General features: G+C 43.4%; 1 protein-coding gene across 1 annotated transcript in view; it reads left to right on the top strand.

The window, feature by feature from the left end:
• Window positions 1–5,197: 5,197 nt before the first annotated feature.
• LOC115141954 (chloride channel protein 2-like) overlaps window positions 5,198–17,500 on the top strand; it is a 167,447-nt gene continuing 155,144 nt past the window's right edge. Inside the window, 1 exon segment of the mRNA XM_029681382.2 lies at window positions 5,198–5,490. Within this exon segment, the coding sequence (XP_029537242.2) occupies window positions 5,446–5,490 (45 nt within the window). The 5' untranslated portion in view covers window positions 5,198–5,445.

The raw sequence follows: 17,500 nt of genomic DNA on the forward strand, positions 1-17,500 counted from the left end.
CCAGGTATGGTCACAGGCCACAGTGCCTTCTCCACCGACCACACTGTCCTCCCCTAATGCTAGCTGAAACTGTTACGATCAACTAGGAGTGGTGGGTGGAATCAGGCGCAGAGAGCAGGGTTCAGTCTTTTCTTCAGATTTATTCCCCAGCGCAACAAAACAGTCACGCCAACACACAGGGCGTATATAAGTTGCCAGTCCAAACAACAGGACAAAATAGTCCGGAGAATAAATACACGAATAACTCACACCATCAAACACAGAGTAACAAAAACAAGCCCGCACAAATACCCAGCGGGCCTAGTGCCCTTAAATACCCTACAAACAAACCCTAATACAAAACAGGTGTACCCAATTACCCAATAACCCAAAACAAACGGAAAGGGAATCGATGGCAGCTAATAGGCCGGCGACGACGACCGCCGAGCACCGCCCGAACAGGAAGAGGCACCATCTTCGGCGAGGTTTGTGACAGAAACACAGTCATTAACGAGGGGTATCTCTTAACAGCACCCCTTGGGAAAACTACTTTTAGAAACCTCTTGGGGCAGAATCCGATCCAAGGAGATATTACGATATCTCAACACATTCCATTAGCCAATCTGATTCACCATTCTTGTCATGATTTCGAGCCAGCTGTCTCTGTGAATGAGCAACTTCCCTCCTCCTTGCAGTAGCGTAATACGGTAGTTGAGATGAACTTCTCTTGCCCTTCGGACACTTCCGCAAGCACTGCAGCAGTCTCAGCAAGAAAAACATTGATGCGCAGAGTATACTCTGCTTCTGATGATACACCTTCTGCTTTGTGGGGGACTGTCAACCCTTACAATGACACTAATGGTGTCAGTCCAGCAACTGACCCGATGACTCCCACTGGTGAAACACTTTGCGATATCACAGACCGATATCCTAGTCTCAGTTTGCAGGTACTGAAGAGGTTGCCACACACGGACGGACGGATGGTGACTGACAGCCCTCGACAGCCACTGAGGGTGTTGAAGCACAACCACCAGGAGATTTGGTTGAAAGGTTACAGCCACTCTCATAATAACGCGGCCATTGAAGTTGTAAACTCCCCTTTGAGAACAGTGAGGAGCAGACAGGCCCCTAGACGGGGATTATCTTAGAACACATCTAAGATAGTGCTGAGGTGTACCACACTGGTCGTAAAGGAAGTCCAGTGGACTTGTCCACCTCCAAACAAATGGCAACAATAATCATTCCTTGCCATGTGTAGTAATCACTACAAGACAACTAGTAAAATGCTCTAATCATGTATTCCTGTAGGATAACATTTCAGAATAAATCGGTAGGACAACTGGACCCCTTGAATACCAGTACCAATACCACAGTCAGTCCAGCAACACTCAGTAAGAGGATTAGTAACCTTACAAGTTAAATAGCTATTAATAATAGCAACATAGGAGTCACTCAGAGTGCAACACTGGGAAGGGAATCTCCATTGCACTCTTCCAATGGTTAACACACACCACTAATAAATAGAACCCTCCGTTCAGGATAAAAGTTATTAGGAGTCATCAACCACGTTCACACCACGTACGACTGGTCTAATACTTAGAGTACTTCCGTCATGAGGTTAGCTCCTCCGTGGATAACATAGCTATGAAGTGTACTTCTTCATACCTACCACCACTACAATAGTGGAAGACAGTGACTGGTAGTAAAACCACTACAGTCTCTTGCGACACCAATTCTGACTGACCTCCAGGCATTGACCTGAAAATTACCTGACTACGTCAGAATCATTCTGAACAAGTTGTAATCTGCCAGGATACTTGGTTTCCTTCCCTTGACATTTGTGGTTGCGTAAGCATAAACTCACACGCACAACGGAACATCCAATTAGGATTTATGCTAGGATCACTTAAGGGTCCGAGCAAAATACCAGCCTTAGTAAAGTTGAACATTTATTTTGAGGCCTTTGACTCCTACAGCTACAGCACTCACCAGTTTTCTTCTCAGAAGTCCATAGGTCATCCCTGTAGACTGCCCAAAACTAGTGCCTTACAGCTGTAGACTTAGTTATAGTTATCAACTTAGGATAGTACCCTAAGAAACACCCCGCAAATTAAGAAAGCCCTAGATATGACATTAGACAATGGCATGACAGTGTCATTTTGCCAAGACCATGGACGTAGATAGAATACAGTCCAATTAGATGATTAAGGTGGCATAACTATATTTTGTTTTGTTTATGCTTTCATAATTGTTGTTTCATTTTCTTCGGCACGTAGAAAGTGATAGAGCCATCAACAACTTCCACATACAACCATCAGCTAGTGCCACAACGCTGCTCAGTTGGGAGGAAATGCAATGATATATTTCATGAGTGTGTGTGCGTGCGTTGTTAACATCTGCCTAAGTTACTGCCCAGATCTTCCAGTCTGGACGACCAGACGACGGGTCCGGAACGGCGATCCCAATCCGGACATCCGCTGCCCAGCCATGGAGCGGACTTCTTCATTTGCAGACAGCCTACCCGGGTCGACCACACCAGAAGGGGGGGACTGCAACAGCGATCACCAACTGGACATCTGCTGTCCAGCCATGGAGCGGAATTCATTCGCAGAAACCCTACCCGGGTCGACCACCAGATGGGGACCACATCGATGGTCCACAACCAGGACAACCACAGTAATTTTATGTTGGTTTGCAATATACAGGTTAATCGCAAGATTGAACCCAACATGGGGGGGACTGTCATGACGTTGGCCTGGGGGATAGGTTTATGACAGTCATAAATACCTCTTTCCCCCTTTTTCCTCTCTCTACCCTACTGAGGTTACATTTGCAAAACCCTTGGTTAACATAGAGATTCTGGGAACATCAGTAGGTGGGGGGAGATGGACTATATTCTGGTAATCAGACCAATGGAACATATGCAGTGGTACTTAATGAATATGATGTCAGTTCGGTTGTCATCTGAGACATTCTCATCAATGATAAGATGACAAACTCTACAGTGGAAAGTCTACACATCAGAGTTATTGGATTCACATGGAATTGTTGTTCAATTTAAATGTTTGAATATGAAATTATTCGTGATGGGATGAAATGTGATTTTAGCTTCTAAAATATGAGATTTGGGTTTTCATGAGATGCGGCTCTGCTCAATCAGTGGCCCGCCCCTGTGAAGGGACATGGACTATAAAACTTTTCAAACACGCCCCCCTCTCCCTTCCTATATAAGCCCTTGATGACAATATAACCTCCTGTTCCGAGGACGACGGTCCTATGTCAGAATGGTTCAGATAATAACTACAGAACGAAGCCAACATCAGCGTGAGCTTTGGTTGCGAATGGTATGAACTTTGAACTCTTATTTTCTACAGAAGTGAAAATCTCCTAGCCGTTGAGTTAGCAACAGCAGATGCAAACGAGGGTTAGGAAGGAACAGACAGAGTATCCCGTCTATCACCCAAAGATGTTACTACAACGTATCCAATTGACAACCAGAGACATTCTTCAAAGGACTTGGTTGGGCAACACGACCTTCCATCTACCACCAACCTACCGAAGCGCAGCTCAGAGTAAATAGTTATTGCATTTTCCTTTTCCAAATGGGTGGTAATTTAGAATGCATAAGATACTGTATTTACGATAGCACAGCTTATTCCCTTTGTTCCTCAGTCTTCCCGCACAAACCGAGCCCCTTTTCTTTTGTGTAACAAGCTATCATATCTGTTCTGCCCGCCAGGGACATTTTCCTTTACGACGTAATTTGTAATCAAGTTATGATTTAAATATGTGTATGTGTAATTAGTTAGGTATTTAGTAAATAAATAATTAAACCCAATTTTGTATTGCTGATTCAACTTGTTAGCCAGGGTTTGTGCAGATAACCAAGAATGTACAACTTTCAGATGAGAATGAATTAAGATGACGATTAATATTGACTGCTATTGATGTAAAATATTACATTTGAGAGTGTGCTGACCCTGGTGCTGGAGGGTGTACGCAGCTGGAGGTGGAATGTTTGAATGGATACGGGATTATAAAAAGTTTGGGAACCACTGGTATAGATAATAGAACAAAAATGAAGTAAACTTTTAAGATATCAGATTTTTTGTTAAAATACTTTGCTACAATGACAGACTTAATTAGCTACCCACCTCAGTCCTTTATTTTAGCGTGTGGATGTAGTAAGTGCACCATCATATGCTTTCAGCATTTGTCTCTTCAGATTCCACAATGATTCTTAAGTTGTGTGGACACTACCTCACTGCACTCCCTCTCTTGGTCCTCATCTTTGTAAGTCACCTTGATTTTGCACCTGTCTGTTTTATCAGTTTCAAGGGGCTATAGCAGCACACAAGTATACTGAAAGTGCACGCTGGGCCGAGCATGCCCTGAGCTGGTGAAGTGAGTGCTACTGAAGCGCTATTGGAGTGAAATTGGATCAGGCTAGAAGGCTGAAGCTACAGCTTTTGGGAATCTTGCTCTGAGCTCCAGTCAAATCGGGCATGCTCAGCTCTTCACTCCTCTCACATACTCTGGATAGGTGTAACATCAGCGCTCCATTATTGGTTAGACCAGCCATAGCCAGGTGCACCACGGGTCAGCTTAATGTTTACATAGCAGGTTAAGAGAACTAATGTAGCAGGTTAGGAGAATGAACATAGCAGGTTACCTGGCAGGTTAGGAGAGTGAGGTTAAGGTTAGGTGTAGCTTAAATGCGTAGCACATTAAGAAAATGATCGTGGCAGGTAAGGAGAATTAGCTTAAAGTTAGGAAAAGGGTTAGGCTTAGCTTAAACACTACAGTTGTCAGCAATCGACTCGTCTTGCATCCCAATCAGCCACGCAAAACGGTCTTGAGTGGCAACAAATCTGGCCAATTAGCTGATTCGCTTTCCGTACATACACTACTATTGATCCGCCCACTTTCAGACACTGCACGTATCCAAGTTACCCATGACTCCACTGAATAGCAATCACGACACCTTGAAAATAAAACACCTTTCAACACAGACACACCAATATCTAAACATTTCAGAACAGCGTAGATAGTTTATTATTTTATCATTCAATGGATATATTTGACTGACAAAACGTCAAGGTGCAAGCAAGCATTTAAAATATTTAGATAACATTCAGCGGAATCCTGAACTTTCACTGTCCAAAAAACTCCAAAGGACAGACTGTACCATTTGAACGAGCTAGAGGGGTGTGTCGTCCAAGCCACCAAGTTCCGCTTCTGTGTGGATCCTGGAAGAGATTTTGGGATATAAAATCAAGGAACTCTTATGCAGCACTTTTGAGTTAATCTCGTGAATGTCATCAACTTCATGACACATTAATTAGCCCCATGTTCTAATCACGCGCAAACAAGAGAGAGTACTTGTGTCTCACTGCAACCTCAAAATAATTCCTCACCCAGTCTCTCTGTCACTTCTACCGGTAGCGCGAGCCACACAACGCAGCCATGGCCGGCGACGATCAGCGCGCGCTACAGTATGAACAAACTTTGGTAAGTGAACTTGTTGCCACTTCAACTTCACTTCGTTACAAAGTGACAGCGGTGTGTGTTGGCCGTGGCGCCTGTTTGATCAAATGTGGTTAGTTCACAGTTTTTACCGTCTAGAACGGGTTACAAGTCTTATGCTCGCACCTGTGTAGCTGAAGAACGCTCAACCCTGTTCTCTTTAGAGAAGTTGATTGTTCCTCAGATAGCGCCTGGGCTGGTTAGCCTAGTTTTGATTAAATGAGAGGTGACGACATTTTTATGACAGAGGTTTATGAATTTCACTCATGGTTTGTCAAATAAATTGTATTTTAAAACACAATTGAATGGGTATGATCTCGGTCAGTTATTCACATACAAAAAATAGTCCTTATCAGGCGCTATTGTGAGAACACATCTGGATTTGTCCAGAACAATGTCTCATCACCGCAGCTCAATGCATACTGTAGGCTGCACGAGGTACTAATAGTTGGTGTAATAGCGAGCTATTCCGTGAACGAATAACTTGTGTTCTCATCTTCAAACAATACAGTAGTCAGTGCCGCTATGTGCCTAGTGCGACTGTGTGCGTGGGTTGCATCGACATTTTCGACCCAACAATGACAATTTTTTTCGTGGTGCTGGATTGAGGCATAATGCGAGGAGGATTAATAGACAAGAACTCCCCAGGTTCTTAACACACAGTTGTCATATGTTGAATATTAATTAATGATGACCTGTTCTTGGGAAGTGGGTGTCAAGTCTCAAAGAGGATATTTGACATGTTCTCCTTTGGGCTTGACAGGGGCTCAACTGGTGGTCCCCACCTGAGGCAAAATGCTTATTAATGGGGAACTTGTAATGTGCTGCATGTTGCACCTATCTGAACTGTTTCCCCACTTGGTTTAGTCTATATAACCAGTGGAGTGTTTGAGTGCACTGTTTTGAATTTAAATCAAATGAATCCTTTGCTGCTGTTTGGTATAGAAACCTGCAGCCCCATATGCACTGCTGTCTACCTAGGCATATTCTATGGCTCCCGGATTGAATTGGTGAAGTTGATCGAGGGCACAAGTGGTTGTCAGCTTTCCTTGATGATTCCCGTGAATTTTAACACTAAATGCGCCAACATCTATATATTTAGGTTAAAAGCACCAACGGGTAATATTTGACCATAAATTGATAATGATTTGCAAGGACACTTTGTTATATTAACCTTTTTTAATGGATGGTTTAAATTCCCCTGAAAGAAGCATTTATTTTCCATGCTCACACATTTCTAGTGAACGTGTTGTGTTTCTGTGATACTCAAAGGCTGACATACTGGTACGACCTAAAATGGTCACCGTTATTTAGGTGCCGTTGCCATCAGTCTTTTCGCTATAACTTTCTGGAATGAAATTGGGTATTAACTCTGCAGGGTTTCCATTAGGAAAATGTGTTTCTGGACATTTGACCGGCAGCATTTAAATTTGAATTAACTTTTGAGAAAATGAACGGACTGATATGAAGTGGGTGCGTAACCTGATTAGGCCGTCCACCCGTGGTGCTCAGAATAACAGAAATCACATTTTGGTAATTCATTTTAACAGAACATGCAACTCCCAGGATGCAAAGGTATGCGAATTCCAATGCGCACTTTGAAGATGTTAGAATAACTGCCACATTGACTTTTTCCTCAGACAACAAGATGAATAACGAACAGCAAAATCACTTGCCTATGTCAATGTAATATCCATAGTAAAGGTTACGTATTCTATTGGTCAGCTCTGTGTGAGAAAGACATGGCCTATTCTAAACAGACTCGGGAACAGTTGTGGGACGATAGATCCCAAATTCATACGACCAGTAGGCATAAGGTACATACATTTTTTTTAAAGCAATGAGGCTGATGCAATCGATAAGAACATTTAGCTTAAAATGTTGATACATGATTACTTCTTCACATTAGAAGCTCCGTAATGCGCACAAGGCAGTACGCACAAATGTTTTCGTTCCATAATGCATTTAGCGGGAAAACACTTGTCCAAAGCACATTGCACATATGAGCGGTTTCATGTGATAGCGATGAAAATATCAATTATAAATTTTGAAAGAGGGGAGATCTTAAGATGCAACAACTCGCATCAAATCAAATGAATTTATATAGCACTTCGTACATCAGCTGATATCTCAAAGTGCTGTACAGAAACCCAGCCTAAAACCCCAAACCGCAAGCAATGCAGGTGTAGAAGCAGGGTGGCTAGCAAAATCTCCCTAGAAAGGCCAAAACATAGCCTGGTTTCTTCCTATGTGGGGTCGCCAGTCCTCTTCTGGCTGTGCCGGGTGGAGATTATAACAGAACATGGCCAAGATGTTCAAATGTTCATAAATGACCAGCATGGTCAAATAATAATAATCACAGGCAGAACAGTTGAAACTGGAGCAGCAGCATGGCCAGGTGGACTGGGGACAGCAAGGAGTCATCATGCCAGGTAGTTCTGAGGCATGGTCCTAGGGCTCAGGTCCTCCGAGAGAGAGAAAGAAAGAGAGAATTAGAGCGAGCATACTTAAATTCACACAGGACATCGGGAAGTACTTCAGATATAACAAACTGACCCTAGCCCCCCGACACATAAACTACTGCAGCATAAATACTGGAGGCTGAGACAGGAGGGGTCAGGAGACACTGTGGCCCCAGCCGATGATACCCCCAGACAGGGCCAAACAGGAAGGATATAACCCCACCCACTTTGCCAAAGCACAGCCCCCACACCACTAGAGGGATATCTTCAACCACCAACTTACCATCCTGAGACAAGGCAGAGTATAGCCCACAAAGATCTCCGCCACGGCACAACCCAAGGAAGGGGCGCCAACCCAGACAGGAAGATCAGGTCAGTGACTCAACCCACTCAAGTGACGCACCCCTCCTAGGGACGGCATGAAAGAGCACCAGTAAGCCAGTGACTCAGCCCCTGTAATAGGGTTAGAGGCAGAGAATCCCAGTGGAAAGAGGGGAACCGGCCAGGCAGAGACAGCAAGGGCAGTTCGTTGCTCCAGAGCCTTTCCGTTCACCTTCCCACTCCTGGGCCAGACTACACAATCATATGACCCACTGAAGAGATGAGTCTTCAGTAAAGACTTAAAGGTTGAGACCGAGTTTGCGTCTCTCACATGGGTAGGCAGACCATTCCATAAAAATGGAGCTCTATTGGAGAAAGCCCTTCCTCCAGCTGTTTGCTTAGAAATTCTAGGGACAATTAGGAGGCCTGCGTCTTGTGACCGTAGCGTACTTGTAGGTATGTACGGCAGGACCAAATCAGAGAGATGGCTAGGAGCAAGCCCATGTAATGCTTTGTAGGTTAGCAGTAAAACCTTAATCAGCCCTTGCCTTGACAGGAAGCCAGTGTATGGATGCTAGCACTGGAGTAATATGATCACATTTTTGGGTTCTAGTCAGGATTCTAGCAGCCGTATTTAGCACTAACTGAAGTTTATTTAGTGCTTTATCCAGGTAGCCGGAAAGTAGAGCATTGCAGTAGTCTAACCTAGAAGTAACAAAAGCATGGATACATTTTTCTGCATCATTTTTGGACAGAAAGTTTCTGATTTTTGCAATGTTACGTAGATGGAAAAAAGCTGTTCTTGAAATGGTCTTGATATGTTCGTCAAAAGAGAGATCAGGGTTCAGAGTAACGCTGAGGTCCTTCAGTTTTATTTGAGACGACTGTACAACCATTAAGATTAATTGTCAGATTCAACAGAAGATCTTTGTTTCTTGGGACCTAGAACAAGCATCTCTGTTTTGTACAAGTTTAAAAGTAGAAGGTTTGCAGCCAAACACTTCCTTATGTCTGAAACGCATGCTTCTTGCGAGGGCTAAATTGGGGCTTCACCATGTTTCATTGAAATGTACAGCTGTGTGTCATCCACATAGCAGTGAACGTTAACATTTTGTTTTCGAATGACATCCCCAAGAGGTAAAATATATAGTAAAAACATTAGTGGTCCTAAAAATGGAACCTTGAGGAACACCGAAATTTACAGTTGATTTGTCAGAGGACAAACCATTCACAGAGACAAACTGATATCTTTCCGACAGATAAGATCTAAACCAGGCCAGAACTTGTCCGTGTAGTCCAATTAGGATTTCCAATCTCACCATCGATCACCACATTCTTTTGGAATCAAAAGCAGCACTAATGTCTAGGAGCACAAGGACAGATGCAGAGCCTCGGTCTGATGCCATTAAAAGGTCATTTACCACCTTCACAAGTGCAGTCTCAGTGCTATGATGGGGTCTAAAGCCAGACTGAAGGAAGGCAGTGAGTTGCTGCGCAACAGCCTTATCTAAAAATTGACAGGAATGGAAGATTCGATATAGACCGATAGTTTTTTATATTTTCTGGGTCAAGGTTTGGCTTTTTCAAGAGAGGCTTTATTACTGCCACTTTTAGTGAGTTAGGTACACATCCAGTGGATAGAGAGCCGTTTATTATGTTCAACATAGGAGGGCCAAGCACAGGAAGCAGCTCTTTCAGTAGTTTAGTTGGAATAGGGTCCAGTATGCAGCTTGAAGGTTTAGAGGCCATGATTATTTTCATCATTGTGTCAAGAGATATAGTACTAAAACACTTTTGAGTGTCTCTCTTGATCCTATGTCCGTCCTGGCAGAGTTGTGCATGGGTTGCTAATATGACTAGGATGTGCCTTTGGCTACTGGAAAATGAAAATAATTTGATTTGAAAACCAATAGATCATGAGAGAAATAGGCTACTGGTTTCAATGGCATATGGAAGTATTTATAATATAAAATAATTGCCTCCCACATTTCTATGGTTGGATTGTACTTTGGAGCAAGGTAAGACATGCATCATAATATGAAGTACAACGTTCAGGTTTCAAACTATTAAGTATATGTTTTCAAAATACATACGGCCTCCAGCTCATTGCAAAGTGGTGTGATGCGCTGAAGACTAACTACTGTTGCCTATATGCACTTGAATCTCGAATGGGTACATGCTTCAATTACCATTTGAGAAATGAAAACAGAAGCTCTTTTTAATTGTGCCAACTGGCCATCAAAACATTTATTTAACACCCGATATGCATTTAGAATTGTTACGCAGTGATTGGGCTTTTAAACAACACGTTTCACAATGAGCTGTTTGAGGAGCTGTAGCAGCTGCTTTGCGCTGTCTGGCAGATTTTCCACACATAGGCTCTGTGTCTGTATGCCTTGTGTGTGTGATAAACATAACTGCTAATTAAATTACACATGCGCCAATTTAATACCATTTAAATTATAGAAATGAATCTATAGACCGATAAGCATGACTGGTAACATGCATTTCCATTGACTGGTTTTTACATCAATGAATAGGCTAAAAAGCATTATTTTGCAATGGGATTTTATTTTCCTGGACAATTGACCTGAGACATTTTTATTTATAGTCTAACATTTTTTTTAAAGATCTGCCAAAATGCCGTTCCAATTGCATTTGAAATATGAGACTCTTGACTTGGTATAAAGACATTGACTGGAAGCTAAATATGTATTTACATGTTTTTGTTGTAGTGGCTGCCACTCCATATCTAAACATTTTCAGGGTCCATACATCTTCCTCTGTCAAATTTGGTGCTTTTATCACAGTTTACTACTGAGTCCAGATTTTCAATTTAGCTATGCACCACTAGTATGCAAAATAGATAATTGGTAATTCCTTCATATTAACACAGAAACATGGTAAATTGTGTGTTTTTGTCAGTTACTAGTTGCATGACATTACTAACATTTAAGAAGGATAAAAAAATGTTTATTTTAATTTTTTTAATTGACATTTTTGATCCCTTGGGATCAAAATGTACTCCTGTCGGTGCTTTTAGGGTTAAAGTATCTTGCTAATATGTAGCTTAGAACTGATCATCCTGGGCTACATATTAGCTCAGATACTTAAAATGTAAAGGCCCACTGAAGCGTGCAACCGTAACTTCTGAAAAGAGCACTTGGGCCTGTTTTTCATCTAATTATAGTTTATTTTTACTGAGCCTTCCCCCTTGCTGTTAAACTGTGTGTGGGTGTGCCTGTATGTGAGGGAGATTACACAATGAGCTGCTTGCTGATTCAGCGCTGGGCACTCTGTCACCCTTGCTGGGTCTTGTGCTCGGCTGCTGCTCGTTCCCCAACAGGCTCTCTGTGGTCCTATCTCTGAAGAGTCACTGAACCGATGACATTTTCCTGTCCCTCTCGCTTGTCCCTCTCGCTTGTCCCTCTCGCTTGTCCCTCTCGCTTGTCCCTCTCGCTTGTCCCTCTCGCTTGTCCCTCTCGCTTGTCCCTCTCTGTACCCCCCTCTGTTTTTCTCTCTGACTTCTTCCTTTCTCTATTCCCCACGTCTTTGGCTACACTGTGAGTCACCGGGACACAGTTCCATTGTGCCACATTGGCAGCGGCGGTGGTTGTGTGGGCTTCGTATGTGGGGCAGAACTGTACGAGACTACTGTAGCTAGTTCCACATCACGACACCACAACAAACAAACAAGCTGTCCCACTAATGAAAATGATAATACACATGTAAGCTGTCCCACTAATGAAAATGATAATACACATGTAAGCTGTCCCACTAATGAAAATGATAATACACATGTAAGCTGTCCCACTAATGAAAATGGTAATACACATGTAAGCTGTCCCACTAATGAAAATGATAATACACATGTAAGCTGTCCCACTAATGAAAATGATAATACACATGTAAGCTGTCCCACTAATGAAAATGATAATACACATGTAAGCTGTCCCACTTACATTCGGTGTTGTATGTCACCCTTTATGTTGTAAGACTTTGCTTATACATTATTGTGAAGCATCTATGGTATAGATTAAATGTAGGAATGTGTATGAAGACTATATATATGCGTGCTCTAGATACGTTTTGGTTCATTTAAAGTGGGACCATCACCGACGGAAAAAAATGGTTGATAAACAGCAAAGGGTGGCCCTCAGCTGTCTACCCCTCCATTTAGTGTATGGCATTCTGCTACACTTGTTTTCTCCAGGTACCATCCGTCTCTAACCTCTTACGGCTTCTCACACAGTCCACTGTCAATCTTCCTGTCTCCTCTCAGGCACACCTGCTCACACACTCTCTCTCGCTTGCACGTCACTCATTCGCCTTCACAGCAGTATTTATGATTATTTGGCCCACTTTGACATGTATGTTTTATGAGTGGAAGTCCAAGAGCTCTGGCTTTCGGATGAAAGCCTAATGGGGTTAGCCTGCAGGTGACGCGATGTCCCTAGACATCCCTAAATGTCCGTTGTCCCTCTCCGACCCTGTAGAGGCTTAGAGCCTGATGGCTTACAGCTTGTGATGTGTCTTTTTAATGTCTGTCTGTGTGGTGTGTGTGTGTGTGTGTGTGTGTGGAGGGGAAATTATTCAGTGGGTCAGATAAGAACTATTAGAGCAGATAGATAAGGCAGGACGGCGCCACAGGACAACCTTGGGCCACACTGACTGATGTTTGTTCTCCTTCAGTGCTGAGCAATGGAGCTGTCATATAGCTGTCATATAGCTGTCATAGCTATCACTGTCAGGCCACTCTGGAACTTTACATGGCTGCAGATTTGGAGGCAGGAGAGTGGTCATTGTGATTTGTACATGACATGAATTCCATTATGACATGAGCCTATGTAATGTAGATGACATGGTTTTCCATTGTGACTTATATACAGTTGAAGTCGGAAGTTTACATACACTTATGTTGGAGTCATTCAAACTCGTTTTTCAACCACTCCACTAATTTCTTGTTAACAAACTATAGTTTTGACAAGTCTGTTAGGACATCTACTTGGTGCATGACGCAAGTCATTTTTCCAACAATTGTTTACAGACAGATTATTTCACTTATAATTCACGATCACAATTCCAGTGGGTCAGAAGTTTACATACACTAAGTTGACTGTGCCTTTCAACAGCTTGGAAAATTCCAGAAAATGATGTCATGGCTTTAGTAGCTTCTGGTAGGTTAATTGACATAATATGAGTCAATTGGAGGCGTACCTGTAGATGTATGTCAGTGCCTCTTTGCTTGACAGCATGGGGAAATCAAAAGAAATCAGCCAAGACCTCAGAAAAAAATTGTAGACCTCCATAAGTCTGGTTCATTCTTGGGAGCAATTTCCAAACGCCTGAAGGTGCCACGTTCATCTGTACAAACAATAGTACGCAAGTATAAACACCATGGGGCCACGCAGCCGTCATACCGCTCAGGAAGGAGACTCGTTCTGTCTCATAGAGATGAACGTACTTTGGTGCAAAAAGTGCAAATCAATCCCAGAACAACAGCAAAGGACCATGTGAAGATGCTGGAGGAAACCGGTACAAAAGTATCTATATCCACAGTTAAACGAGTCCTATATCGACAGGCCGCTTAGCAAGGAAGAAGCCACTGCTCCAAAACCGCCATAAAAAAGCCAGACTATGGTTGGCAACTGCACATGGGGACAAAGATCATACTTTTTGGAGAAATGTCCTCTGGTCGGATTAAATAAAACTGTTTGGCCATAATGACCATCGTTATGTTTGGAGGAAAAAGTGGGAGGATTGCAAGCTGAAGACCACCATCCCAACCGTGAAGTACGGGGGTGGAAACATGTTGTGGGGGTGCTTTGCTGCAGGAGGGACTGGTGCACTTCAAAATATATGGCATCATGAGGGAGGAAAATTAGGTGGCTATATTGAAGCAACATCTCAAGACATCAGTCAGGAAGTCCAAGCTTGGTCGCAAATGGGTCTTCCAAATGGACAATGACCCCAAGCATACTTCCAAAGTTGTGGCAAAATGGCTTAAGGACAACAAAGTCAAGGTATTGGAGTGACCATCACAAAGCCCTGACCTCAATCGCATAGAAAATCTATTGGCAGAACTGAAAATGTGTGTGTGCGCAAGAAGGCTAACAAACCTGACTCCGTTACACCAGCTCTGTCAGGAGGAATGGGCCAAAATTCACCCAACTTATTGTGGGAAGCTTGTGGAAGGCTACCTGAAACGTTTGACCCAAGTTCAACAATTTAATTGCAGTGCTACCAAATACTAATTGAGTGAATGTAAACTTCTGACCCTACTGGGAATGTGATTACAGAAATAAAAGCTGAAATAAATCATTCTCTCTACTATTATTCTGACATTTCACATTCTTAAAATAAAGTGGTGATCCTAACTGACCTAAAACAGGGAATTTTTACTAGGATTAAATGTCAGGAATTGTGAAAAACTGGGTTTGAATGTATTTGGCTTTGAATGTATTTGGCTAAGGTGTATGTAAACCTCAGACTTCAACTGTAGATGACGTAGTTTTCCTTTCCATTATGACATATGGGGGAGATGAATGTTATGTCTGGTGGCAGCAAAGGTCTATTTACAGTCAGAATTTGTCAAGTGATTGTTGTTGGTGAGAATATTCTAATGATGACCCAAGGAAGTGAGGGGAACGAAGTGTCAATCTAGTGTGTGTGGATGTGTGAGTCTGGCTGTGGCACAAGGCAATTGTCTGCTGGTCATTTAAGTGGTAATCAATCTGGCTTTATGTTGCTTTCAACTTGTTTGATGTCAGCTTCTATAGCCATAACTACATTTGACCTCGGTTCGTCTCGAACACTCCTTCCAGTTTAATGGGCATAGAGCATTTGGCTGGGTGACACGTGTGTAACCCTCAGTATCCTGTCTCTAGTGGTATTGTCATGGTAACAGTGTTATCCTGTAGAGATCTGTGTTATGTCTGTCCCTGAATCACTGTCACTAACTGATGACACTTAAAGTGATGTCATCCTCTGTGTAGAGGCACTGAGGGACCCTCTGGTAACAATTTTCATGTTGGGGGGGGGGCGGCAAGATTGGCACTAGTTGCTTATAGGTGCTTTGCACCATTCACCCAGTCCAATACTTATTTTTTTGTGGCTAGCCACTGACCTGTCCTTTTCATAGCAGATGGCTGATAATAGCCACCCTTGGCATTTTCCAATTAAGTTTGTTTGAATGGGACAGACCGGTAGTCCATTTATCAAGTCATCCTTTCCTTTTCCTCCCTCCCTCACCACTCATTCTCCAGGGAAAGCATGTGAACGGTGGAAGGGTCTAGCAGAGCAAAGGTGTGGGCACTGATTGGCGTCACTGTAGATTGGAGGGCACCTCAACTCTGTGTATGTGTTTCACACGGGATGTGTGTCTCAGGAGAATTGGTGGCACTGTGTTCCAGGACATTGCGTGCCACCCCGTCCTCCTGCCTGCCCTGACAAAAGGGTTGATGACGTGGGGATACTGATACTAGAGTGTGGGACTGGTACTGTTCCTTTATTTTGACCCCATGGTGTGGCCCCTGGGGTGGGTAGGAGGTGGATGATAATGCTCATGCCGTTGCAGTCCCTCTTTGATCTGTCACGCTCTCTTGTGCTCCCCCTCTGCTGCTTTCAGAAGCTGGATATGAGCACGTAGGAGGCATCTCAAATCCCCCCTTCTCTCTCGTCCCTTTTCTGCATCTCTGCTCTGTCTCTCCTCTCTCTGTCAGTGTGTTTGTGAGCCAATACGGACTCTACAGGTGACATGACCAACCCAATAAGCCAGAACAATCTGTCTGCAAACATCCATCAGGGGGCAGAGATTATATATGTGTGATCTATGAGACGGTGTTGCAGCATTTAAAAAAAATAAAAACTTTATTCTAGTTCAAGTTGGATCAATATGGACTATTTTAAGTGTCCTACTTGTCCCTCTCTCGCTCCCTGAACATATGCTCGCCTGCCTGTTCTCCCAGTCCCTGTGTACACGGAGCCCTCCCACATTGATCTCTCTAAGTTCTCCACCGCCTCAGCACTTCTGCACCTCCTGCAAGGGAGAGATAGATAGATGGATGGACAGGGAGGGAGGGAGAGCGACACCTGTTGGGGGTTAGCTGTTGCTTGCTTTTCTTGGTTTGGTGTATATCACAGAGCTTATGGATGATATGAATTCTTGGGCGCACACATGAACACTTGACCGAGCACATCTCCGATTGTGTGACCTTGACAACTACCGGTTTGCCTTTTCGGTGTATGCTTTACTCTGCTGTGTGTTTTAAGTAGGGAGCGGGATCGACCGAAAAGTGCTGAATATATCTCGCTCTCTTTAGATTATCCATCCATCTATCACATGCGGGGACACACACACACACACACACACCATGTATACTCTGCTCAAACCAGACACATTCATTTACTGCTTCCTTCTTAGTCACTTTAGAGATGATTAATGGAGATCAAGTGACCGAGGGATGGAGAGGGAGAAGATGGGAAGAGGAAAGCGTAACTGATTGTGATAGTAGGGTGATTGATAAGAACAGTCCCTGGTGTTGATGATGTTGATCACCATCACATCTCCCTTCCTCTCTGCTACCCCGGTCACATCTCCCTTCCTCTCTGCTACCTCGGTCACATCTCCCTTCCTCTCTGCTACCCCGGTCACATCTCCCTTCCTCTCTGCTACCCCGGTCACCAGTCTGTTGACATGATGGAGAGAGTAGAACACACTTACAGGAGGGAGACTTAATGAAGGAAAGCTACATGAGTGAAGAGAGAAATTGATGGCGGAATAGTTCATTTGGGAGGGATTGAGGTAGTGAGAGAGGAAGAAGTAGAGGGGGGAGGGAGGGAAAGGTGTAACAGTGGTTCTCAATCCTGGTCCTGGGGACTCAAAGGGGTACACATTTTTGTTTTTGCCCTAGCTCTACACACCTGATTCAAATCATCAAAGCCTTTTGATGAGTTGATCATTTGAATCAGCTGTGTAGTGCTAGGGCAAAAACAAAAATGTGTACCCCTTTGAGTCCCCTTGACCAGGATTGAGACCCAGTGGTGTAGAGGGTGATAGAAGGGAAGGGAGGGGGGGAAGAGGGAGAAAGTCACTTAATGAAGGAGGAGGAGAGATGTAGTTTGTTTAATTGGGTTCAAAGTCTGCTCTTCTGTTTGATAAACAGACAGAATATCATTTGATCGCTCCCTGTCTAGAATTACCTCATGATCAT

Source organism: Oncorhynchus nerka, linkage group LG14, assembly GCF_034236695.1.
Source record: "Oncorhynchus nerka isolate Pitt River linkage group LG14, Oner_Uvic_2.0, whole genome shotgun sequence".
NCBI lineage: Eukaryota > Metazoa > Chordata > Actinopteri > Salmoniformes > Salmonidae > Oncorhynchus > Oncorhynchus nerka.